General features: G+C 38.8%; 1 protein-coding gene across 2 annotated transcripts in view; it reads left to right on the forward strand.

Moving 5' to 3' along the window:
• The first annotated feature begins 601 nt into the window (after positions 1-601).
• The window catches only part of LOC130238973 (disks large homolog 5-like), a 48,635-nt gene continuing 21,806 nt past the window's right edge, over positions 602-27,430 (forward strand). The window contains exons 1-14 of one of the 2 annotated variants that reach the window (XM_056470094.1): positions 602-1,204; positions 9,336-9,404; positions 11,408-11,579; positions 14,205-14,348; positions 14,722-14,905; positions 17,133-17,371; positions 18,563-18,875; positions 20,524-20,754; positions 21,848-22,032; positions 22,373-22,498; positions 22,583-22,715; positions 24,478-24,605; positions 24,708-24,886; positions 25,342-25,445. In XM_056470094.1, coding sequence (XP_056326069.1) covers positions 925-1,204; positions 9,336-9,404; positions 11,408-11,579; positions 14,205-14,348; positions 14,722-14,905; positions 17,133-17,371; positions 18,563-18,875; positions 20,524-20,754; positions 21,848-22,032; positions 22,373-22,498; positions 22,583-22,715; positions 24,478-24,605; positions 24,708-24,886; positions 25,342-25,445 — 2,487 coding nt within the window. In that variant the 5' untranslated portion in view covers positions 602-924. The remainder of the gene's footprint in view (positions 1,205-9,335; positions 9,405-11,407; positions 11,580-14,204; positions 14,349-14,721; positions 14,906-17,132; positions 17,372-18,562; positions 18,876-20,523; positions 20,755-21,847; positions 22,033-22,372; positions 22,499-22,582; positions 22,716-24,477; positions 24,606-24,707; positions 24,887-25,341; positions 25,446-27,430) is intronic. The other variant, XM_056470095.1, reaches the window with a different exon arrangement.

Here is a 27,430-nt window from a genome sequence, read left to right on the forward strand (position 1 = left end):
CTGGATAAGTTAGCGGTTCATTCCACTGTGGTGACTCCTGATAAATAAAGGGACTAAGCCAAAAAGAAAATGAATGAATGAATTATTAGTAGATATATGGTTTTGAGATCAACATTATAGAATTTACATGCACTTTTTTGTATATATTTACCCTATTTAAATACTTTTTAAAATGTCTAAGTTCTATATGTTTTAATAGTACATAACATTTATAATGTATGATTTTTTATGAGAATTTATGACACATTTGACATCACAAAAAACACTTTATTTAGATGTTTTTATTTTGAAGTCAACATTAAGAGATATTAGGAGATGACATCATCACGCACACGCTGACAATTACCGCTAAATCATATAAACAAACGAGAAGAATCTGACTTTGTACTCGTCTGTAAATCAATAATCGCCAGTGAACGCCTAGGTGTGTCTGATATGAAGTCCCGCCTCCGTGTGGATCCCCTCCCTTTTAATTGGTTTGAGTGGCACGTAGCTGCACCGCCCCGTCTCGTTGCCCTCTGGTTAAACCGGTTTGATTGGCAGCACAAAGCCCCGCCCTCATCATTCCCCCTCCCACTCCTGGCTGTTGATTGGCAGATGAGAGCAGCTGCGGAGTTGTGGAGTCATGGCGGAGCTCCGCCGCGCCTCAGATCGGTGGAGTTACGGATTTTACATCACCAATAAACTGTCAAAACTTTATAGTTAATCAAAGATGTTCGAACGCGAGGTAAAGTTACGAGCGCCGTCATAGTGCAGTTAAAACAGTCGAACAAAAAGAGCTGACAAAGATGTGAGACTCTACAGAAGAAGAAGAAGAAGGAGGAGGAGAAAACCGTTGGAGTGTCCTGAAGTCCTAAATATGGCTACTTGTTTCTTTCACTTGGACTCCTTCAGAAACTTTTCGCTTCTTGTGGATGTTTAGCGATGGAGGCCAAGCACAGAGAGCTGCTGGAGCAGTGGCAGCAGAAGTTCCCGGAGTCCGGCACAGATGTGGAGCGGCTGCTGGAGCTGCTGGCCGAGCGCGGGTGTCTGAGCCCGGCCGAGCGCGCGGAGATCCGGCGGAGCGGCGGCGGCGGGCGGGAGAAGATCCGGCGGCTGATACAGACCCTGCTGGAGGACCAGGACCAGAACCAACACCGCTTTCAGGAGCTCTGCTGGGCTCTGGAGAAAACACAGCCGGGGGACAACCAGCAGCACAACACGGGTAACACAACACACACACGGGGAAAATTACACAAACACGGGGAAAACTACACAGAGAGTCGAGTAAAGTAGCGCAAACACTGGTAAAATTAATCACAACCACAGGAAAACTACAGAGACATGAGTAAAATAGTGCAAACACTGGGCAAACTACACAGAGACCCGAGTTACAGTACATAGCACAAACACTGGTTAAACTAAGCGTAGTCATGGGTTAAACTGTATAAACACAGATAAAACTTCACGGAGAGTCGAGTAAAATAGCAGAAATAGTGGTAAAACAGCTTAAACATGGATAAAACTACACAAACGTGAATAAAACTTCACAGAGAGTCGAGTAAAACAGCACAAACTTGAGAAACTACAGAGTAAAGTAGTGCAAACGCTGGTAAAAATAAGCACAATCACTTTTAAAACAGCATAAACATGGATAAAACTACATAAACATGATTAAAACTACAGTGACATGAGTAAAACTACTTAAAGACCTGAGTAACATAATGCAAACACTGGTCAAATTAAGCACAATCATGGGTTAAACAACATGAAACAGGTAAAATAGCACAAATACTGGTAAAGCTACGTCGAACATCGGCAAAACAGCATAAACATGGGTAAAACTACACAGATGTGACTAAAACTACACAGAGAGTTGGGTAAAATAGCATAAATTGTGGTAAAACTATGTAGAATAATGAGTAAAACAGCATAAACATGGCTAAAGCTATGCAAACATAAGTAAAATTACAGAAAGGCAGGTAAAACTACATTTGAGTAAAATAGTGCAAACACTGGTAAAACAGCATTAAATGGGTAAAACTACACACAAACACAGGGGAGAACTACAGAGAGATGGAACAAATAGCACAAACATGGATAAAGCTACACTAACACCAGGAAAACTGCAACAAAAAATAAAAAAACGACACAGAGACATGGGTAAAACTACACAAACATGAGCAAAACTACACAGATATACAAGTAAAAAAGCACAATTATGGGTAAAACTACACACAACACAGGTAAAACAGAATAAACATAGACAAAACTACACTCAAACATAGACAAAACTACACACAAACATGGGCAAACGTACACAAAAACTGGCAAAACTACACACAAATTGGCAAAACTACATAAACATGGGCAAAACTACACATAAACACAGGTAAAAGAGAATAAACGTAGACAAAACTACACGCAAACATAGATAAAACTACACAAACATGGGCAAAACTACACACAAACTGGCAAAACTACACAAACATGGGCAAAACTACACACAAACACTGGTAAAAGAGAATAAACATAGACATAAGTACACACAAACATAGGTAAAACTACACAAACATGCGCAAAACTACATAAACATGGGCAAAACTACACATAAACACAGGTAAAAGAGAATAAACGTAGACAAAACTACACGCAAACATAGATAAAACTACACAAACATGGGCAAAACTACACACAAACTGGCAAAACTACACAAACATGGGCAAAACTACACACAAACACTGGTAAAAGAGAATAAACATAAACATAAGTACACACAAACATAGGTAAAACTACACAAACATGCGCAAAACTACATAAACATGGGCAAAACTACACATAAACACGGGTAAAAGAGAATAAACGTAGACAAAACTACACGCAAACATAGATAAAACTACACAAACATGGGCAAAACTACACACAAACTGGCAAAACTACACAAACATGGGCAAAACTACACACAAACACTGGTAAAAGAGAATAAACATAGACATAAGTACACACAAACATAGGTAAAACTACACAAACATGCGCAAAACTACCTAAACATGGGCAAAACTACACATAAACACAGGTAAAAGAGAATAAACGTAGACAAAACTACACGCAAACATAGATAAAACTACACAAACATGGGCAAAACTACACACAAACATAGGTAAAACTACACAAACATAGGCAAAACTACACACAAACATAGGTAATACTACACAAACATGGGTAAAACTACACACAAACTGGCAAAACTACACAAACATGGGCCAAACTACACACAAACACAGGTAAAACAGAATAGAAATGGGCAAAACTACACACACACATATGTAAAACTACACAAACATTGGCAAAACTTCACAAACATGGGCAAAACTAAACACAAACTGGCAAAACTACACATAAACACTGGTAAAACAGCACACAAACATGGGCAAAACTAAACACAAACTGGCAAAACTACACATAAACAACTGGTAAAACAGCACACAAACATGGGCAAAACTACACACAAACATAGGTAAACTACACAAACATGGGCAAAACTACACACAAACTGGCAAAACTACACAAACATGGGCAAAACTGCACAAACACTGGTAAAACAGCACACAAACACTGCTATTTGACCTATTTTGTGTAGTTTTACTAGTCAAACTATAGATTAGTTTGTTGTCATCCAGGCAAAGAGCAGACATTTAACCCATTTAACAACGTGTGTGTGTGTGTGTGTTTTGTCTTTGTGTGCTCAGATAAATCCTGCAGTGTCTCCTCACAGAAGACATGGCTAGTAGACTTGTGTAAATGTCTCAGTGAAGCGCCGTACAGTAAATCTATTACAGATGTTTCCAAGATGGCCAAAAACCCTGCTCAGACGTGCAGGGATTGAGCCGTAAGCCAGGAATAGCTGCCGTCTATAAAATAATGCAGCTTAAAGCCGGATCAAATAACATTACCTAGAAAGCCTTGTTCCAGGAATCTGATTGGATGACACAGAAACACATGTGAGTAATGTTATCTGACCGAAAGAAAGAGTCATTTAGAGTGAAATGGAGCGTTACAGATGTGTGTTAGACGTCGATATAAAGCTCGCTGGGGGTCTGTTGTTGGCTTTTTTTTTAGCTTGGTTGATCACCTCGTCTGAACACTTCCTCTCTCGCTCATGTGTCCCGTTGCTCTGGGCTGTTTTCAGTGGGGCTTCAGTTAAAATATAGGCTCCTGATTGAGTCCAGAGCAGGTCAGCTGACCGCCAACATGATGGAAGAACACAAGCTTTGTTTAGATCCACTTACTTGCGTGCATTTTGGATTATTGCATGAAAAAGATGTGCGTTCATTTTAAAAATGCACGTAAGAAAGTTATGCACACAACTTAGGTTAAACTATCATCTGATAATAATAACTGTGCATAACCTCTGCAGTAAACGGCTTTAGTGGGTAAAGTGTGTGCCTGCGCTTCATCAGTATCTGCGCTTCAGTGCTGTAGTTTCTGCCAGAAGCTGATCAGGTATAAATCTGTGTTTGAGGGTAGAGCTGCACGATTCTGACTAAAATGAGAATCACAATTTTAAAGCTTAAAAGGAAGATGTAAATAAATATAGATGTGAAATAAATGTTAATATGAGTCGGCTATTATTATTGTTATTCTTAAACATATGATAAAACAACAGTAATAATATTAGGCCTGTGTAGCTCTACTGTTGGTTAAATGCTCCGTTTTGAATAGACTTTGAATGGAGGACTTGAACAGACTTTAAACATGTCCTGTTTGTTAATTCACAGTATAGTGATGACATCAGAATATTGATAATTCTAAAGTTGAATTAGTACTTTTGAGGTTTATGCTTGCAATCTGTCCTTGACAACATTATTAGACCGTTTTTCTACTGGTAAAATCAGACATTGGTCATCATCAGATTCCCTCCTGCATTATATTCAACATTATATTGGCTAGAGTAGTTCTACTGACACTGTTAAACATTTATTCTCATGCACAGCACTCGTGTTTCGCTATGAAAGAAAAAACATATCAAACGCTTGTCGTAATCGTATCTCTAAAATATGATATGATCATTGAAATGTGCATGCTGGTTTCACTTTCAATGCCGAATGCAGCTCATGTTATGACTGCCGTCACTCTTTAAAACAAAAACATTCATGCAAATCAGACTTCCCACGTGACTCCCAAACGATCGCTCTGTGCAACAAACTGAAGGTTATTTACAATTTTATTATCTGTTATTCACAGCCTATGCTGGTTCTGATCACTAATGACCCGTTTCCACTTAGTGGTACAGTACGGTACGGGTCGCCTTTATCAGGCTTTCGTTTTCATTGCCAAAAGGGTACCAATGGTCCTCGAGGAAATGTCTACAGTAAAGCTGTACGGGTCGTTCACATATCATATGAGAAGCACTTCTCACAAAACAGATGATTTACACACATAAACACTGTACAAATGTTCATTACTAACCTTTCATCAACATGATCTGATTATAACTGCAGATCAATGCGAAATAGCCTACTGTAACTTCTGCAGTTACATAAAATAAATGAGCGTATATGAACACACATAGACCCTTAGAGTCCCCGATATGTTACAAATATACTACACACAGCAGACATTTAGTCCTTATTTCGGTTAAAAAAAACAACACACAGCATACTGTATAGCCCACAGTCAGAGCAGAGCTCTCATCTGCGTCTGTTATCTTCAGCAGCACCTCTGAAGCTTCTGTTAGAGAGTAATTCCTTCATTCCCAGTTCAGAATAGTCCAGAAGCTGATGATAATAGTTAAACATGACAGTGTGTTCATGTTTTAGGTTCCTGAATAAATCATTTGCTGCTTTTTGTCGGGTTCACTCTCGCATTTGTCCGCTTTGGAAAGGATGGGATGTCAGAAGCACTTCAATAATCACGCACACGTTATTATAATCAGCTCAAGAAGTTCATTTTTTCTTTTTTTTTTTTAATAATTTTTTTGCCCTTTTTGCCTTTATTAGATAGGACAGTAGTCAGACAGGAAGCGGAGTGGGGGAGAGAGAGAGAGAGGGTAGGGTCGGGAAATGTCCTCGAGCCGGGATTCGAACTCTGGACACCCTGAAGTGCTATGGCATTGTGCGCTCTTGTGCGATCTCAAATAAACGCTGCTGAAGTGTGATTTTGTGCGTTTATGTAACGAGTATGTCTCCAACATTTAGTAGATTTGCTAGGAATATTTATGAATGTCTCCAATAGACCTACAGAGTGGCATTAATGCGTCCTGAAGTAAAGTGAAACAGCTATACGTTGTGTTTGCTGACCTCATGCATCACGCACCTGTCAGTCAGTCAGTCGGTCATAAGGGTGTCATGGTTTTGATTTTAAATCGAAATCGATTGAAATTCATGCTCAATTTCGATTATCGAATCAAAAAATGGAATCGTCGATGCTGCCACGCACCCATGCCACATCAGCTTGGCTTGCCAAGCGGAAAAAAAACACGCTTGTTGAAGTGCTTGTTGAACTGCAGACGCAGGAGACCTGTCGACAGAACTTAAACCCTCTCCTCTTTCAATGAAGTCGCCGGTGTGGAAGTATTTTGGATTTCCAGTGAGTTAAATGCCATTTTAGAACGACAACGATCCACACTGGCGTTTTGCATTTCTGAGCAGCCCTTCTTCCTCACTACCGCTGAAAACGCACATCACGTGAACACACACACACATTCACACACAGACACAGACGCACACACACTGTCATGCGCTCGTGACCGCAGGTCCAGGCGGTCAGCGGGTCAGGAGACTGCTTCAATCTTTCACACTTGTACTTAGTAATAATAGCGAACACCTCAGATACTGTTGGCTGGTTCCTGTTGGTTGTGCCCCTTTTTTTACCGACGCCATTATAAGAACACAGATCACTCTGCCTATTCACGCGTCCCGCGGAAAAAGTGGCGAATGGCGAACGCATCAAGTACAAATGCCTCGTCAGTTTTGAGAGGTGCGTGATGCGGCGCCTGGCGAAAGTATAAATCAGCCTTAAGATGTTTGTTTGTTTGTTTTTTCTGTAGTTCAATGGTGCAGCTAACCGGTCTTCAGGACTGTTCAATTAGAATACATTTATCTTAACAATAGTTTAGTGATTTTGCATTTTCATCTTCATGTGTATGTGTGTTTTTGATATTGCGATATAGGTCTTTAATGGTCTTAAAAAGGTCTTAAGTCTTAAATTTGACATTATGATATCTGCAGAAACCATGTCTATTACTATTCCCTCCAGCATTGTCTTGAGCATCTGTCTGCGCTCCCGTCTCATGCCTCCTAAAGCCACCGCGTTCATTATGTTTGGTCTTCTGAGGCGCAGCTCATTTATTAGAGGAGAACAAACACCACAGTGAAGAATGCCTTACTCCACTTCTCTCAGTGATCTCTGTGCAGGAGCAGCAGGAGGTGAGGAGGTGATGCTGTCCTGTGCAGCACTGATGGAGACGCTGCTTTATTAACTGATGATTGACGTGTTGTTACAGTTTTGTGCATGACTCTATTTCACTTCTTTGTATGAAAGCAGAGGTAATGTCGAGCACAACAGTTAAAGGTGTCTGTTAATGCGGTCCTGCTGGAGACGAGCTGTAATGGAGGCTGAGTTTAGAGCTGCTCATACGGACGGTTCAGTTTCACAGGGCTGACTGTAATGAAGGACACACAGATTTTACCCAGCATGCCATATGGCACACACTGAGAGGCTCAACAGATCCAGCGCCGCACTCTGTCAGATCCAAGTTTCCGTTGTCCAGTTCACAGCTGTGTGTGTGTGTGTGTGTGTGTGTGTGTGTGTGTGTGTGTGTGTGTGTGTGTCCGTAAGAGAATTAAAGACTAGTCCAGTTTATGGTCTGCACTTTGCCAAGCTTCATGCTCTGTTTAAATGCCAGACAGAGACACACAAACGCACACAGATAGAGACACACATGCACACACAGACAGCTGTGCACACAGACAGAGACACACATCACATTGAGTGTATATGTGTGTGTGTTTGCATGAGTAAGCAAGTGTGTGTGTGTGTGTGTGTGTGTGTGTGTGTGTGTGTGTGTGTGTGTTTGCATAAGTGAGCAAGTGTGTGTGCGTGTGTGTGTTTGCAAGTGAGTTTGTGGTGTTTGCACGTGTGTTTGTGTGTGTGTGTGTTTGCACAAGTGAGCAAGTGTGTGTTTGCATGTGTGTGTGTGTGTGTGTGTGTTTGCATGAGTGAGCGAGTGTGTGTGTGTGTTTGCATGAGTGTGTGTCTGTGTGTGTGTGTGTTTGCACAAGTGAGCGAGTGTGTGTGTTTGCATGAGTAAGCGTGTGTGTGCGCGTGTGTGTGTGTGTTTGCTTGTGTGAGTGTGTGTTTGTTTACATGAATGTGTGTGTTTGCATGAGTGAACGAGTGTGTGAGTGTGTGTCTTGGCATGAGTGAGCGTGTGTGTTTGCATATGTTAGTGAGTGTGTGTTTGCATGTGTGAGCGGATGTGTTTACATTAGTGAATGTGTGTGTGTGCTTGCGTGTTTGCATGTGTAAATGAGTGTGTGTGTTTGCAAAAATGAGCGTGCAAGTGTGTGTATTTGCATGAGTGTGTATGGGTGCGCAAGTGTGTTTGCAATATAGTGAATACGTGTGTGCGTGTGCGTGCGTGCGTGTGTGCGTGCGTGCGCGCTTGCATGTTTAAGTAAGTGTGTGTGTTTACATGAGCGAGCAAGTGTGTGTATTTGCGTGTGTGTGTGCGTGCGTGCGCACGCATGAGTGAGCAAGTGTGTGTGTGTGTGTGTGAGTGTCTGTATTAGTGAGTGTGTGTGTGTGTGCGTTTGCATGTGTGAGCGATCCAGTGTGTGTGTGTATTTGCATGAGTTTGTATGTGTGTGTGCGCGCATGAGTGAGCGAGTGTGTATGCATGAGTGTGTGTGTGTGTGTGTGTGTGTGCGTTTGTGTGTGTGTGTGTGTGTGCGTTTACATGAATGAGAGGGAGTGAGCGTGTGTGTGTGTGTGTGTGTGACTGAGTGACACACACACACACACACTCAAGTCAGTCACACACAAACACTTTCTCACACACTCGCATGTCTATATTTGAGTATAGATGTGCACACAGGTGTTCTCACAGGTGTGTCTCAGTAGTAAATATTCTGCCCAGGGCGTCATTCATTGTCTCTCTTACACACACGCGCGCACACACACACACACACACGCACACACACACACACAGAAACCTGATTCACCTGTGTTTGTATGTTTCTTTAATGCTTGTATTCATGTACTGAATGTTCTCAGATTACATGCTCACTGATGACGGAGTGTGTGTGTGTGTGTGTGTGTGTTTTGGTGTTTGATTATTTGTTTGTTTTGTCCAGGCTCCTCCTGCAGTGTTTTGTCTGCGATGCCGTCAGACTCTGAGAGCAGCAGTTCTCTGAGCAGCGTCGGTGAGTTCTGTCACTCAGTTTATTTGCATCTTTTATAGGCTGTAATAATTATACACTACCTGACACAAGTCTTGTGGTGGATCTCAGTTGTAAGAGCAGCACATAATAACTGGACTTCTAGTTGATCATAAAGTGTCAGAAGGTGGATTTCTCTGCTGAATCATCTGTTGATCTGCTCAATCATCACTAATACTGCAGAAGACCTACTGGAACCAGCATGGAGCCAAGATTCTCACAGAAATCAGTCAAGTTTGGTGAAGGAGAAATCATGGTTTGGGGTTATATTCAGTATGGGGGCGTGCGAGAGATCTGCAGAGTGGATGATCAACATCAACAGCCTGAGGTATCAAGACATTTGTGCTGCCCATTACATTACAAACCACAGGAGAGGGACAATTCTCCAGCAGGATAGCGCTCCTCATACTTCAGCCTCCACATCAAAGCTCCTGAAAGCAGAGGAGGTCAAACTGCTCCAGGATCGGCCAGCCCAGTCACCAGACATGAACATTATTGAGCACGTCTGGGGTAAGATGAAGGAGGAGGCGTTGAAGATGAACACAAAGACTCTTGATGAACTCTGGGAGTCCTGCAAGAAGGCTTTCTTCACCATTCCAGATGACTTTATTAATCAGTGATTTGAGTCATGTCAGAGATGTATGGATGCAGTCCTCCAAGCTCATGATGGAGTCAGACACAATATTCATTCTGTTTCCACTGCAGCATGAGCACATATTCTATACTGGACATTATTGAAGGTTCAGTGAGCAGACTTTAGTCTAAGCAGAGTCAGACCTTACTGTCCTAATCAAATCAGTCAACATCAAGACATGATCAGATTATATTGTGCTCAAATAAGCCTCATCTAGAGGCCTTTACCTTTCATATAAGACACTTCTGATACCAGATCATCAACTAGAAGTCCAGTTATTATTTGTGTTCCTAAAACCTGGATAGGCCACAAGACTTCTGTCAGGTAGTGTAAATATTTAGAAGAAAATAGCATTTTTCCAGAGGAGAAATTTGATTAATAACTTTAACTAATAGACTTGATTTTCTTAAAAAAGGTAAACCATTTAACATGTACAGTTAAAATATTATGAATATTATAATTAATTCTACATTTAATTTCAAACCCTTTGTGTTGTTTCCTGAACTCAGACTTGTTGTTTTCTGCGGTGTGAGGATGAGACGGCGCGTCAGTGCCCCAGATAAACTCATTGTTTATTCATAACATCTGTATGAACTCCAGAGTGAACTCTCTCACTCTAAAAGTAGACGCTTAGCAACCTTATCTAACCTTTATTGAGAAAAATCTAACATATGAATATATTCATTTTATATCCATACAATATAAATCTCCATTTCTCACTGAATATAGACAATGCATTTAAACAAAACAGTGTTACTATATAATGGTTATATTCTTTCAAATAGATAAAACATATGCCGGAATAGTTGGTGGTTCATTACACTGTGGCGACCCCTGATAAGTAAGGGACTAAACTGAAAGAAAATGAATGAATGAGGAGTTTAATGTACTGTATATTGTCTGTGAGCTGAGATTTAATATGGATTAAGTATTATTAAGTCAAGCAATTAAATCACCTCTTGAGTAATAGAAAAATAATAACACACAAATATAAGGATGAAATTATTAGTTAAATAATTTAAGCAACTTGTACACACGATTGTGATATTGTTATGATATGAAGAGACTTAAATTGTGATATTATAATTTTGACCTGATTTGAATGTGCATGGTGAACTGTGCTGTTTTTGACTGATTCATCTGTGTGTGTGTGTGTGTGTGTATGTGTGTGTGGTTGTGCGTGGTGGGTGTGTGTTTTCGTTTGTGCGTGTAAGTGCATTTGTTGCACACATGCATGCATATATATGTGTGCGTTCCTGTGTGTGTGCGCATTCATTTGTGTGTCCGCATTCTTTTGTTTGTTTGCGTTTGATTGTTCATGTGTGTTGTGTGTGTGTGTGGGTGTGTGTTTCAGCATCCTCTCCTCCTGCACACCTGGAGAAGCAGGTGTTGAGTGAGAAGCTGGAGCCGCTGCTGTCTCAGCTCAGACAGGTGACCCGCGAGCGAGACGACCTGCGCATCCGCCTGGCGCTCTCTTTACCCGGCAGCACCTTTGATGAAAACACTGCAGCCGCAGACGCCAGACGGTGAGCACACACACACACACACACACACACACACACACACACACACACACACACACATTCACACTTCTGAGTCCAGTGCATGCGGAACACCTAGTGTACCCTTCACACAGTCACATACAGGGGTGTGAAAAGTGTTTGCCCCGCCTTTACTAATTTCTTAGTGTTCTGTATATCACACTTCAACACCGAAACTACCAGAACTCTTTAACTTCTAGAATGACCATGTGACACGGTGGCTCAGTGGTTAGTACTGTTGCCTCACAGCAGGAAGGTCTCTGGTTTGAGTCCCGGCTGGGTCAGTTGGTGTTTCTGTGTTGAGTTTGCATGTTCTCCCCGTGTTGGTGTGGGTTTCCTCCGGGTGCTCCGGTTTCCCCCACAGTCCAAACACATGCGCTATAGGGGAATTGATCAATTTAGTTGGCCGTAGTGTATGGGTGTGTGTTTGAATGCGTGTGTATGGGTGTTTCCCAGTACTGAGTTGCAGCTGGATGGGCATCTGCTGCATAAAACTTATGCTAAAATAGTTGGCGGTTCATTCCGCTGTGGCGACCTTTAAAATAAGGACTAAGTCGAAGGAAAATGAATGAATGAATGAATGAATGAATGAAATAAAATGGTATGCAGGGTTTATACAGTCATGGAAAACCTGGAAGAGTTATGGAATATTGAGATGGCATTTTCCAGACCTGAAAATGTTTTGAAAAAACAGAAAAACCCACAAGGTTTTGGAAAAGTCACGTAAATAACATTGTCATTTAGCTGACACTTTTGTCAAAAGCGACTTAAGCTGCGGTCACACTAGAACTTGTGCTAACAAAATTCTGTTGTACGGTGCTGAGAAAAGGGGTGGTATTAAACAATCTGATTAGACGTTAATAAAAGTGAGCGATTGCTCCATATTTTAAGTGTCTTATTTTAAGTTATCTTCTACTGGTCTAACCCAACCACCTGATGTGATTTTGCAGGTAAGAATTCACCAAGCTTAAACTTTCGAACGCAGTGAAATGCAAAACATGCGTCACGTTTCTGGTCTGCCGCATTCGCATGCAAGTCTATGGAGCCAAGAGTGCAGTGTGATCACAGCTTTACAATCAAAGTAGTTTTACCTACTATTACTAGTTTAACAAACTATTAACATCATCTAAAATTAGTTTGACAAATATCTGTATACTGCAATGGAGGTTAGTTGTTTTTACTTCTTTTCTTGGTGAAAAACATGCTCTCACATTATTAGTGCTGTGTAAAATCAGGGTATCTTCCGTCCATTCCATATCCGTTTTCAAACAAAAACACGGCCGTTTTTCGTTTACTCACAAAAAAATGCGATTTTGACTCAATTTTTGTTTTTTAATTTAGGGTAGAAAAATGGATAAACGACTATAAAAATCATTTTACACATGTAGGCGGTGCCTATATATATATATATATATATATATATATATATATATATATATATATATATATATATATATATATATATATATATATATATATATATATATATATATATATATATATATATATATATATATATATATATATATATATATATATATATATATATATATATATATATATTGCCTTTATATATTATTATTATTATTATTAATAATAATAATAATTATATATTGCCTTTATATATTATTAATAATAATAATAATAATAATAATAATAATAAAAGGCTAATAATAATAATAATAATATTAATAATAATAAAAGGCTTATAATAATAATAATCGGCTAATAATAATAATAATAATAATAATAAAAGGCTAATAATAATAATAATAATCGGCTAATAATAATAATAATAATAATAGGCTAATAATAATAATAATAATAATAATAATAATAGGCTAATAATAATAATAATAATAATAATAATCGGCTAATAATAATAATAATAATAATAGGCTAATAATAATAATAATAATAATAATAATAGGCTAATAATAATAATAATAATAATAATAGGCTAATAATAATAATAATAATTAAATAATAATAATTAAAAGCCTGGGTGCAGGTCCGCAGAGGGCTCTTATTTACATAAACCAGCTAGTGTTTCTGAAGTGGTATTGCAGAGGAACAGAAACAGCAGCAGGAGTATAAATGCACGACTACACACATTGTATGCGCCATAGGTCACGCCGATCACTCGACGCAGAAGTATAAACCAGGCTTTAGCTGAAGAAAAATGTATGAATGAATGAATGAAATAAACTAGAGTAAAAGCATGTAAATAATAGCGTATTGTCATTGTGGTGTAGTAATCGTAGCTGTGGCGGCACATTTCAGCACAGAAATAAACAATCTTTACCTTCATTAATATTTCACAGGCTTTTTGCAGTTTTTGTGAATCTCTCCCTGAATGCCCACAGACCTGTCTGAATAAATCAGAGCTGATGGTTTTATGAGCAGGTTGTCCGTGGGCTCCTAAAGAGTCTTGCGTTTCAGAAACTTCATTTTAAGCCTGTTTTTTTTTAAACCTGTTTAAGGCTGAAATGTTTTCCATAATGGGCTTTAAAGGCTCTTCAGTTTGACTTGGTGAAGTCTGCAGAAACCCTGAATGTGTGTGTTGAGATTGTGTGTGTGTGTGTGTGTGTGTGTGTGTGTGTCTTTTAGGCCGAGTGTGAAGCCGGGTCATGATTATGAACACATGAAGCTGCAGTGCATGAAGGCCATGACGGACCTGCAGAGTCTGCAGAACCAGCACAACAAAACACTGAAGAGATGTGAAGAGGCCGCCAGAGACGCCGATTACTACCAGTGAGTGTGTGTGAGTGAGTCCATGTGTCTCTGTGTGTGTGTGTGTGTGTGTGTGTGTGTGTGTGTGTGTGTGTGTGCGTGTGTGTGTGTGCGTGCGTGCGTGCGTGCGTGCGTGCGTGCGTGCGTGCGTGCGTGCGTGCGTGCGTGCGTGCGTGCGTGTGTGTGTGTGTGTGTGTGTGTGTGTGTGTGTGTGTGTGTTTGTCTGTCTGTCTGTGTCAGCAGTGTGTTTGAGTGTGTGTCTGTGTGTGTGTGTGTGTGTGTGTGTGTGTGCGCGTGCGCAAGAGAGAGAGAGATGCAGATTACAATCAGTGAAACCTGTGTGTGATTTCTGAATAATAGTGTGTATTTATGTGTGTGTGTGTGTGTGTTTCAGCACTCTTCATGCGCGTGTGGTTGGCGAGCAGACTCAGCTGCGGGACGAGACTGAGGCGGTGAAGCAGAAATACACACAGCTCCTGCAGCAACACACACACATGCAGCAGACATGCGACGAGCTGAGGCACACACACGACAGTGACCAGCGCGAGCTGCAGGACCTGCGCATGCAGCAGCAGCAGGTCATCATCGTCACACATCATATTAACATTATTAACCCATAATCAGATAATAATAGAGGCTCTGCTGCACATCTCAGTGTGTGTCAAGAGCAAAACAGGCCTTAAAGGGCTCCTACTATGCAGAAATCACTTAGGGGTTAATAAGCCCAGTAGTGTGTGTGTGAGTATCTCCAGCATCCTCAAATGCTAAACATGAGTTAATTGTATTTATTATAATCAGACTTGATGAATGAAACACTTTGATTGAATTGAATTGACTTTTTTTGACAGATTTTAGACGAGCTGGACAAAAATACGTAAATATAAAAATACAATAAATAAAAAATGTCCAGGATAAAAACACAATAAAGCCCTTTACTCGTTTCCATTGCGGTCCTTGCTGTTAAATAAAACAAAGTATGGCTTCAAAATACAGATGATGCATAAAACAAACAGAACCTCCACATTTTAATAACAGGAACAAAATAATTCTCAAATACATTCATTCATTCATTCATTTTCCTTTTTGGCTTAGTCCCTCTATTAATCAGGGGTTGCCACAGCAGAACGAACCGTCAACTCATCCAGCATATGTTTCACGCAGCTAAAAAGTAGAATCATTTTAGAAGAATACACTTCAGAAGTATTAACTAGAAATATTTTATTATAGTATTAATAGAAATAACACTAGAAACCGTTGCTTCCTGTCCTCAGCCCTTCAGTTTCACTCGAGGTCTCTATCCTGAAAAAAGTAATAAAGAGATAACATTCTTATATCAAGCAATGTGTTAACTTTATTCATTATTCAATAATCATCATTAATAAAAATAATGAGAAACAGGATGATGAGGAAAGGATAAACGTTGATCCATGCTGAGACGGATTGGAAGATATAAATCCGATCCCTTCAATAAACTAAGAGGATTATTCTAATCGATTAAGTGTGTTATTTATATGAATTGATCAGGGGTGCATTTCACAAACAGCGACATAACTCACGGCTGAACTATCATAGTATGATGCATGCTTTGGGAAAAGAACGATGTAGTGATGAGTGTTAGTTATAACATAAAACGCCCATAATGATGCTCTAAACAGGGTGGAGGAACTACTTCTTTACAGAAGAACCGCATCATTTCTTTGTGTAAATTATATTGTTTTACAAGCACAGGCATTTAAAATATAATCCAATATTAGTGTTAGTAAACACATGGACTCGCTTTCCATATTACCTGAAATATATGTAAACGACACATACAGGGCCTGTGTTTCTTTTTGCTAATATTATTGAGGACATTACATAGTCTATTCTTAATCAAAATCACTTCGCTAACACGGATTTTAATCTTATATATAGATCATTTAAATCGTTAATGGTTGTTATTTACAGTAGGCTATTAAGAAAAAATCATACTAATAATAATAAAAAAAATAAATAAATAAATAAATAATTTATTTATATATATATATATATATATATATATATATATATATATATATATATATATATATATATATAAAATAATTAATATTATTATTAAATTATTATTATTATTATTATATTTATTATTGTTGTTGTTGTTGTTGTTGTTGTTGTTATTATTATTATTATTATTAAACCTAATATAGTAATAATAATTATTACATTTATTATTATTAAACTTATTATTATTACATTTATTATTGTTATTATTATTATTATCAAACTTAATATTATTATTGTTGTTATTATTATTACATTTATTATTATTATTACATTTATTGTTATTATTATTATTATTATTATTATTAAATGTATTGTTGTTGTTATTATTATTATTATTATTATTATTATTATTATTATTATTAAACTTAATATTATTATTATTACATTTATTATTATTATTATTATTACTTTTTATTATTACTTTATTATTATTATTATTATTATTACATTTATTATTATTATTATTATTATTATTACATTTTTTATTATTATTATTGCATTTTTTATTATTATTAAGTGGGATCTTGTTTGTTTATATATTTATTTTATTTTATTTAGGGAGGATAACTGAGAATATAACACAACCAGGAACTCTAGAATATATAGTTTGTGAATGTTCGTTGGTACGATGGTTTTGAGAAACGCCAAATCAACAAACTTTGTTTGTAACGATGAAATTTGCGACCTTTGTTGGCTAATTATGGCTTTCAGAAACACACCCCTGGTCGATTTGAGCTGTTGTTTCTGTGATTTCTCCTGCAGGTGATGAGGGAAAACGGCTCCTCCGACCTGCTGAATAAACTCTACGACAGCGCTTTAAATAAGCTGGAGGCTCTGAAGAAGGAGTACGAGGCTCTGCGGAAGCGCTATAATGAGCAGACGGCGCTGCACAATGCAGACAAGAGCCGGTTGGAGCAGCTGGAGGAGGAGAAGCGGCGGCTGCAGAAGCAGAGAGATGCAGCGCTGCACTTCCAGCAGCAGTACAGCGGGTCCATGCACAGGTCAGCAGCACATCTTCACATGCATACTTTAGATTTTTTTTTCCTATTGGTGGATCTGTTTAATATATAGCTCCACTATTAGGGTTTTTTTTTGATTTAGGGTTGTTACAGTACTATAATTTCAGTATTCAGTGAAAATACCAGTTAAAATATACACTTGGTACCAAAGCAAAACTAAAAAACAGCTAACACTACTTGAAGGGGTGATCATAAGACAGTCATGAAACCTTTATAATCATGACATGACATATGTTATGAATGTGACTGACATTTTTTGCATGCTTATAATAACTTTCATTAAGGTCATTTGCTCATCATGACAACTCAATACGACAGAATTCTTTATAAAGACAGAGAGGAGTATAAATTAGTTTTGTCACAAGGGTTGCATTTCTGTTTTGTTCTGTTGATGAACTTACCATCACCAAACATTCACTGCTGCTGTGCATCTCAATGTTCACCTTACAGTTGTTTATTCCACCAAAACGGCAGTAAAGACTTGCTAAATATTTCATTATATAGTCATTGCAAAATAAGACTGAGATTTCATTGCAGCGATTACATGGCAGAGCATGTTATTCATGTTCTTCTGGATTTTGTATATGTGCTGGTGTTTGTTATTGATTTTTATATAACACATTAACATATAATACACATAGCTAGGCCTGTATATAATCTCTATTGGTGCTGTCAAACGAGCTGTTTTCAAAAACATGGATGTATTGAATGAATGTTTATTACATGTCACCTTTTCTTTCATTTTTCAGCCAGTTTCTTGAACTTTCCCCTCTTTATGAGCAAAAACTTTTGGAAGTCTATAAAAGCTCATTTTGGCCGATTATAAACAGCATAAAACAAACATTCAGATGTTCTGATAGCGACTCCTATGTAGAAGAACCACTTTCTGCCCTCCATCTGAGTCTCAGTGACGTCATGTGAAAGCAACCTATTGTGGAAATGTTTATTTTTGGGTGAACTATCCCTGTAACTTCATCGAGCATGTTACTAGTTAATTAATTAAGGTTATTTGTAACCAATAGGGATAACCTGTAATAACCTTCACTTTTCTGAATTTATTGTAATGCAATGTTAAATGTGCACCTTTTGTAAAGCTGCTTTAAAACACTAATTATTCTGAAAAGCGCTATACAACATTAAATTTAATCGAGCTCCTCATGTGTTGTTCTGCAGGTTTGAGAGTGTCCAGCAGGAGCTGAATAAGCTGTCGGTCCAGAACGAGGATCTGCTGAGAGAAACGGAGCGTCTGCAGATGGAGAACACGCGCTGTAAAACCCTGCAGCTGAAGGCGGTGAAGGACGCAGAGAAGCTGAAGGAGGAGCGGGACTCTGTGCTGAGCGAGTACCGGCTGATCATGAGCGAGAGAGATCAGGTCATTAAAGAGCTGGAGAAACTGCAGAGCGGCCTAGAGGCGGCAGAACACAAGCTCAAAAACACCTCCAGCGAGAGGAGAGTCGCCGGCGAGGAGATGGAGGCGCTCAGACAGGTCAAACACACAATACACACTCACGGGAATACATTTGCACAATATAGAGAATATAGAGAAATATAGAGAAAATATATTTTGGTGCATTTAAGGAAACAGTTTTATTTATTAAAATAAGAGTTTGGTCACCAAACATCTTCAGGAATAGAAAGATAATACATTTAAATGCAAACAATATATTGCAACAAAAAACCTTCCACTACTTATTATTATGTTTATTAATTTTATTTTATATTTTTCCCAGACATATTAAGTTGTTTACGTTTTTTACTGCAATTATCATATCCATATCGCTGAAATTGCTAGCATAAAACTTAAAATAAACAACAACAACATACACTCACCCGCCACTTTAACTGCCTTAATCCTTCATGACAGAGATTCAACAAGCTACTGGAAATATTCCTCAGAGATTTTGCTCCATATTGACATGATAGCATCACGCAGTCGCTGCAGATTTGTCGGCTGCACATCCATGATGCCAATCTCCCGTTCCACCACATCCCAAAGGTGCTCTACTGGATTGAGCTCTGGTGACTGTGGAGGCCATTTGAGTACAGTGAACTCATTGTCATGTTCAAGAAACCAGTCTGAGATGATTGGTGCTTTATGACATGGTGCGTTATCCTGCTGGAAGTAGCCATCAGAAGATGGAGACACTGTGCTCATAAAGGGATGGACATGGTCAGCAACAATACTCAGGTAGGCCGTGGTGTTGACTCTGCTGAATTGGTACTAATGGACCCAAAGTGTGCCAAGAAAATCTCCCCCACACCATTACACCACCACCACCAGCCTGAACCACTGATACAAGGCAGGATGGATCCATGCTTTCATGTTGTTGAGGCCAAATTGTGAGCCGAGCATCCGAATGTGGCAGCAGAAATGGAGACTCATCAGACCAGGCAACGTTTCTCCAATCTTCTATTGTCCAGTTTTGGTGAGCCTGTGTGAATTGTAGCCTCAGTTTCCTGTTCTTAGCTGACAGGAGCGGCACCCGGTGTGGTCTTCTGCTGCTGTAGCCCATCCGCCTCAAGGTTGGACGTGTTGTGTGTTCAGAGATGCTCTTCTGCAGACCTCGGTTGTAACGAGTGCTTATTTGAGTTACTGTTGCCTTTCTATCAGCTGGAACCAGTCTGGCCGTTCTCCTCTGACCTCTGGCATCAACAAGGCATTTGCGCCCACAGAACTGCCGCTCACTGGATATTTCCTCTTTGTCGGACCATTCTCTGTAAACCCTAGAGATGGTTGTGCGTGAAAATCCCAGTAGATCAGCAGTTTCTGAAATACTCAGAGCAGCCTGTCTGGCACCAACAACCATGCCACGTACAGCGTCACTTAAATCCCCTTTCTTCCCCATTCTGATGCTCGCTTTGACCTGCAGCAGATCCTCTTGACCATGTCTATAGGCCTAAATGCATTGAGCTGCTGCCATTTGATTGGCTGATTAGACATTTGCATTGAGTTGTTGGACAGCTGTACCTAATAAAGTGGCCAGTGAGTGTATATAGCATTAACATAAGTCAGGCACTGTTAATCAAATGCTTGAATTAATTATGATCTTAAACAGATGAATAAAACTCAAGCCTCCTTTTTTTGTCATGCAGAATATCCTGGATTTACCGTTTTCTGGTTGTTTTGTGTGCAGGAGCTAAACTCTGCTCTTCTGGACCGCGATCGTGCAATTCGAGAGAAGAATGAGCTGCTAGAGAAATACTGTCATGAGGTGCAGGATAAAGCCGAGACCCAGAAAGAACTGAGCCAGGCCTGCAAAGACATCGAGATGGTGCGAGAGGAGCGAGACGTGGCCCGTAAAGAGCGGACAGAGGCTATTATACAGAGAGATCAGCTATTGAGAGAGTATTACCAGGCCAGACAGGTAAACAGCCTGTACCACGAAGCTGGATTAGCTGGTTAGGGTTCACATTAGTTTGGACTAATCCTGGGTTTTTTATGTTCAATATTTCTGGTTATTTGAGGTTGTGCTCTGATTATGTTCAGGATATGCTCTGGTTATGTTTAGATTATATTCTGGTTATGTTCAGGATATTTCAGGTTGTGTTCAGGATATCCTTTGGTTATGTCCAGGTTATGCTCTGATTATGTTCATGATATGATCTGGTTATGTTCTGGATATACTCTGGTTATGTTCAGCATGTTTCAGTTGATGTTCTGGTTATGTTCAGGATATGTTCTGGTTATGTTCAGGTTATGCTCTGGTTATGTTCAGGTTATGCTCTGGTTATGTTCATGATATGATCTGGTTATGTTCTGGATATACTCTGGTTATGTTCAGCATATTTCAGTTGATGTTCTGGTTATGTTCAGAATATGTTCTGGTTATGTTCAGGATATGCTCTGGTTATGTTCAGCATATTTCAGTTGATGTTCTGGTTATGTTCAGAATATGTTCTGGTTATGTTCAGGATATGCTCTGGTTATGTTCAGGATATGCTCTGGTTATGTTCAGCATATTTCAGATGATGTTCTGGTTATGTTCAGGATGTGCTCTGGTTCTGTTCAGGATATGCTTTGGTTATGTTCAGGTTATATTCTGACTATGTTCCGGATCTCTCAGGTTATGTTCAGGATATGCTCTGGTTATACTCTGGTTATGTTCAGGATATATTCGGGTTATGTTCTTGATATGCTTTGGTTATGTTCAGGTTATGTTCAGGATATGCTCTGGTTATACTCTGGTTATGTTCAGGATATATTCGGGTTATGTTCTTCATATACTCTGGTTATGTCCAGGATATGCACTTGTTATGTTTTGGTTATGTTCAGGATATGTTCAGGTTTATAGATCACAAATCAAAGTTCCACCAATCAGTTGTGAGCAAAGTGACCCATGAATTAACTGCCCCCAAAATTCAAGGTCACTATATAGAAAAACATAGAAATAAAAAAACATCTGGTCTTAACTATGCCCTAAGGATCTTATTAATAATAATGTTTTTCCACCTCTGCAGAAGCAGGACAGTGCGGCACTGGACATGGAGCGGGTCAGTAAGGAGCTGGAGGTGTTGCGGAAGCAGTGTGAGGCAGTGCAGGAGGAGCTGCAGGAGGCGCTGCAGGAGGGGGAGGTGGCCAAATGCAGGAGAGACTGGGCCTTCCAGGAGAGAGACAAGATCGTGGCTGAGAGGGAGAGCATACGGTGAATAATAATGAGAATAAATCATATATTTTTAACATGTGTGATCTGACATTAATATAATTTAATTGTTTTTGATTTGCATTTGTGCATCATTTAAATGAATCAAACTTTTTGATTGATTCATTTGAGTCAGTGATTCAGTGATAATCCATTCATAAAAAGTCTTTTGGGTTGTTTGTAAATGAATCAGACGTTTTGAATGGATCATTTAAATAAGTGATTCAGCTTAGGAGTTTTGATTTGTGCGTCATTTTTGTGCATTTAAAATAGATTTTAGTACGTTTGCATATTGTATTTTGTATGCACTATATGTAATCGTGTGTGTGTTTGTGTGTGTCAGGACGTTGTGTGATAATCTGCGACGTGAGCGGGACCGAGCGGTCAGTGATCTGGCTGATGCTCTGCGAAACCTGGACGACCTGCGGAAACAGAAAAACGATGCGGTTCGGGAGCTGAAGGAGCTGAAGTGAGAATCTCAGATCTGTGCAGAGATCAGGATGGAGGAGGAAATCTGTCTGAATGGTGGAGAAATAAATCCTCTGTGTTTCAGGGAATGCATGGACGAGCAGCTGGAGAAAGAGGCGCGATTCCGTCAGCTGATGGCGCACAATTCTCACGATTCAGCCATCGATACCGACTCTCTGGAGTGGGAGACGGAGACGGTGGAGTTCCAGAGGAGCACGGTATGGAGAGATCTGTTAATAAAGTCACATGATGCATCTCAATTCACATACTTATACTGAGTCCCAAAAGTGTACAAGTGTTTTTGTGAAAAAGTACACACTTTTGAGTGTGTAACAGAAGAGTGTGCAAACTTTGGGACAAACTACATTATTATTAATGGACTGTTGCTTAGTTACGAGCCCTGTCAATCATCTCCATGCGTCATCCACATTTATATTCCATTTAATTTCTTACATTATTGTAGATTCATTAGCAGGCTAATCTGCCATTCGCGAGTGTTTGGATAGCTCTGCACTCAGAAGTCCAAACACGTCTTGATAAAAGTTCACATTATTGTTGCAGATGAGATATAACACGTAACCATGATTTAAATATTCCAGTTGGCTAGATATTAATTAATAGTCAGGCTGCACGGTGGCTCAGTGGTTAGCACTGTGGCCTCACAGCAAGAAGTTCGCTGGTTCAAGTCCCAACTGGGTCAGTTGGTATTTCTGTGTGGAGTTTACATGTTCTCACTGTGTTGACGTGAGTTTCGTCCTCCGGTGTCCCCCACAGTTCAAACACATGCACTATAGGGGAATTGATCAACTAAACTGGCCGTAGTGTATGAGTGTGTGTATGGGTGTGTGTGTGTGAATGAGTGTGTATGGGTGTTTCCCAGCACAGGGTTGCGGCTGGAAGGGCATCCGCTGTATAAAACATATGCTGGAATGGTTGGCGGTTCATTCCGCTGTGGCGACCTCTGAAATAAAGACTAATCCAAAGGAAAATGATGAATTAATAGTCATTTAAACCCCTAGTCTCTCTAGTTAATGGTTGGTCTCTTGTGTCAGCCATGTTTGTAGTTTGTTTACACTTTTTACCCATGTTTGTAGTTCTAATAGATTTCAAATCCAACGCGCAATGTACTGTGGGTAATATAAACATTTAGATATTTCTACACTTCACATTTCAACCAGAAATAGTAGAATCCAATATAGTATACAATTTAGGATTATAGGTATGTGATAGGTATGTGAATTGGAATGCAGCAAATATATGTGTATTTTTACACGTGCATCTGACAATAAAAATACAATATAAATATTAGATATAAAACAAACTAAATAAATGTAGAAATATTGTCCTCAAAAAAGTGTTACATTTAATATTGTTACACAAAATTATTGAATTGAAGTGAATTAAACAAGTAAAGAAATAATCTTGTTGAGCTCAACTATTAAATCAATATATTAATATCTGGAGGAAAAAAATAATTATATATTTAAATGAAAACTTACAATTATATTATAAAAAGTAATTATAATGTATATATTATAGTATTTCATTCAATCATTTATTTTCATTCAGCTTAGTCCCAAACTTTTTCCAGGGGTCACCACCGCGGAATGAACCGCCAACTTATTCAGCATATGTTTTACACAGCAGATACCCTTCCAGCCACAACCCAGTACTGGGAAACACCCATGCACACTCATTCACACATACACGAACACACTTCCGCATGTGTTTGGACTGTGGGGGAAACTGGAGCACCCGGAGGAAACCCACGCCAACACAGGGAGAACATGCAAACTCCACACAGAGACACCAACTGACCCAGCCAGGACTCAAACCAGCGACCTTCTGGCTGTGAGGCCAAAGTGCTAATCACTGAGCCACCATGCCGCCCCTTTATATCATTATATTTTGTACAATTTTGTATATTTTTATATATTATATCATTTTAATTGACCCAGCACACTCTGTTATTTCACACAGGACAACATGGATTTGAGCACTTTGGGTTTTGATATCTCGGAGGGCGTGAGTGACCCGTATCTCCCTGGGGATTATGGGATATTTGTGAGTAAAGTGGACAAAGGAAGTATTGCAGAGGGCAGGTTAAGGTGAGTAAACGCAGTGACGTGTCTCCTACAGTAGACAGCAATCGTGTGTGCGCGTGTGTGTGTGTGTGTGTGTTTCTCACAGCGATTTTTCTCTCTCCTCAGAGTCAATGATTGGCTGTTGAAGATCAATGATGTGGATCTGGCCAATAAGGACCGGCAGCAGGTCATAAAGGCTGTGTTCAGTGGTGGCGGTGGTGTTATTAACATGCTGGTGCGCAGGAGAAAATCTCTCGGAGGAAAAACCGTGACTTCTGTTCATCTGAACCTCGCCGGACAGAAAGGTCAGAGATCAGCACACAGAGATTGAACCTCTTTGGTTATGTTAGTGGCTGTTTTGACTTATTGACTTCCAATATAATCACATTTATTGATTGCAAAAAATGACGCATTGTTCAACAATCAAGAACGGCGGAAACCAGCAGCAGTCAAGAAAGCGTGATTATAAGCTCTCATGGCTTTACAATCAATAACTGTGATAATGATGGAAGTCAAAATCAGCACCAACATAACCAAAGGAGAGTCAATCTGAACAGTGTAATGATGAGTTCCCAGAGCATGTGTCAAAATAAGATTTAGCTGCAAAAATCATCCCATTTGCTGAAACACAGAGAAAGCTGGGGCCAAATTAATACTCAAAATCACCCCAGAGTGGATGAAAACGACCCAACAGCACACAAGGGTTAACATTAAATGTCTCCTGATGCAGTTTTTCCTCTGTGTGTGTGTGTGTGTTCAGACTGTGGTGTTGGTCTGGAGAGCGGTGTGTTTGTATCGTCTGTATCTCCCGGCAGTCCTGCGGCTAAAGATGCTTCAGTTTGTCCCGGCGATCGAATCCTCAATGTGAGTCAAACTGATGCGTTATTTCGGTGCAGTCTGTGATTGTTTGTTTTAACACTGTGGAGATTCTCTACTGAATAGATTCATTTTTGAACAGATCATTTGAGTCATTGATTCAGTGATCTATGATTCTTTTATAAGAATGACTCCGTGAATCCCTCATGAGTTAAATCCAATGTCATATTTATCCCAAACCCAGCCAAGATGAGCACAAAAACACACTCAGTAAAATGCGTTTTCATTTATTTTAGAGAATCATAGCTAAGCTTCTGGGTATTATAATGGTGTTGATATTGCATGTGTCTTAGTCGGCCTACAGAACTTCAGTACAAGTGTTTTTTCTCTAACATTTTGTATTCATATATTTTTCTGTTTTTCAGGTGCTTTAGCTAAATTGTTTTTATAGAGTTTAAATTTTAAGTTTGAGTGTATATATTATTTATTTAAATAATACATTTATTATTTGTATTGTCGTGAACTAAAAATATTTTTATTTATTAATGCTATTTGTATATAATATAAAAAACACTCATGTTGAATTTAGTACAACAATATTATTGCAATTGTACATCTACATCTAATGCTCTTTTAAATTCTTTGTTGTTGTAGTTCTTTATTTTACTAGCCCAAATGTAATTTGCTGTATTACAACTACAAATGAGACCAGCATGCAATAGCCAATCAGCTTTCTGTTATTGTACTCTGTGCGTGTGGTGAATGTGATGTCATCGCTGTGTTTGCGGAGGTTCACTTTAGGTGTGTGGCCCCGCGTTTGATTTGAGTTGAATATGAAACACTTTGAAGAGATTTTGTCTGAAACATGTACGACTGTACAGACATCTTTGTGGTCCGTCCATGTGTGATCATAGGGAGAACCTGATGACCAATAATTAGTGGCTAGAAATTGCAACAGCTGTGGGAAAGGAGGAAAGTTTTGAGTTTAGAAAAACCTGAGGAATAAGTTTGTTAAAAAAAAAAAAAAGAGACAAAGCACAAGTGGAGACCCAGGTGGTTTTAATATTACAGAATATGTTTTTCCACCAGTCATAGGTTTTACACTGATGTATATATTACAATTTTGAATTTAAATCAAAGTTACAAACTAAAATTAAGTAACAAATAATTTCTTTGATAGCAGGAAAGGAATATATAAACCTATCAGTTTACAGTATATTGATGCCCAATTTCTAGGATTTATTGGTGATAATAGTCAGGAATGTTGGACCATTATTGCCTTTTCAGTTTATAAATAAAGGACAGAAACTAGCCAGACAGTAATGTGTAAATCATTTTTTTTAGTAACTGTACTTTTAAAAAAATATATTTTTTGCTTTTATTCTTTCCATAATAAAATATATAATAGTAGAGCAACCCATGTTCTATTTAACTATAATAGGTGGAACTGTCTGAGATATGAACAAAAGCAAGTGATGCATCAAAGTATGATTTAAAACATCTTAAATGGTTATAAATATCTTTATAATCATTATAATAAACTATTAAAATAATAAAAAACTTTAAAAAATCTTGACTGATATTAATGATATGACCTAGTTCCGGAAACGTCCTACTTCTCTGTTTATCCATCTGACTTTACTGTCTGCTTCTTTTGACCGTCCCCTGTCATTTAAAAGAATATCTTAGTGGCGAACGCATCAAGTATAAAAGCCTCGTCCGTTTCATGAGGTGCGCGATGCGGCGCCAGGCGAAAGTATAAATCAGCCTTAAGATGTTTGTTTGTTTGTTTGTTTTTTCTGTAGTTCAGTGGTGCAGTTAACCTGTCTTCAGGACTGTTCAATTAGAATACATTTATCTTACCAATAATTTAGTGATTTTGCATTTTCTCTTTGTGTGTGTGCGTGTTTTTGATATTGTGATATAGGTCTTAAATTTAATACTTTAATGGTCTTAAAAAGGTCTTAAATTTGACATCTGCAGAAACCCTGTTTACTATAATTGTCCAGTGTGTGCAGTGTGATGTGACTGAA

Source organism: Danio aesculapii, chromosome 12, assembly GCF_903798145.1.
Source record: "Danio aesculapii chromosome 12, fDanAes4.1, whole genome shotgun sequence".
In the NCBI taxonomy this organism is placed as follows: Eukaryota; Metazoa; Chordata; class Actinopteri; order Cypriniformes; family Danionidae; genus Danio; species Danio aesculapii.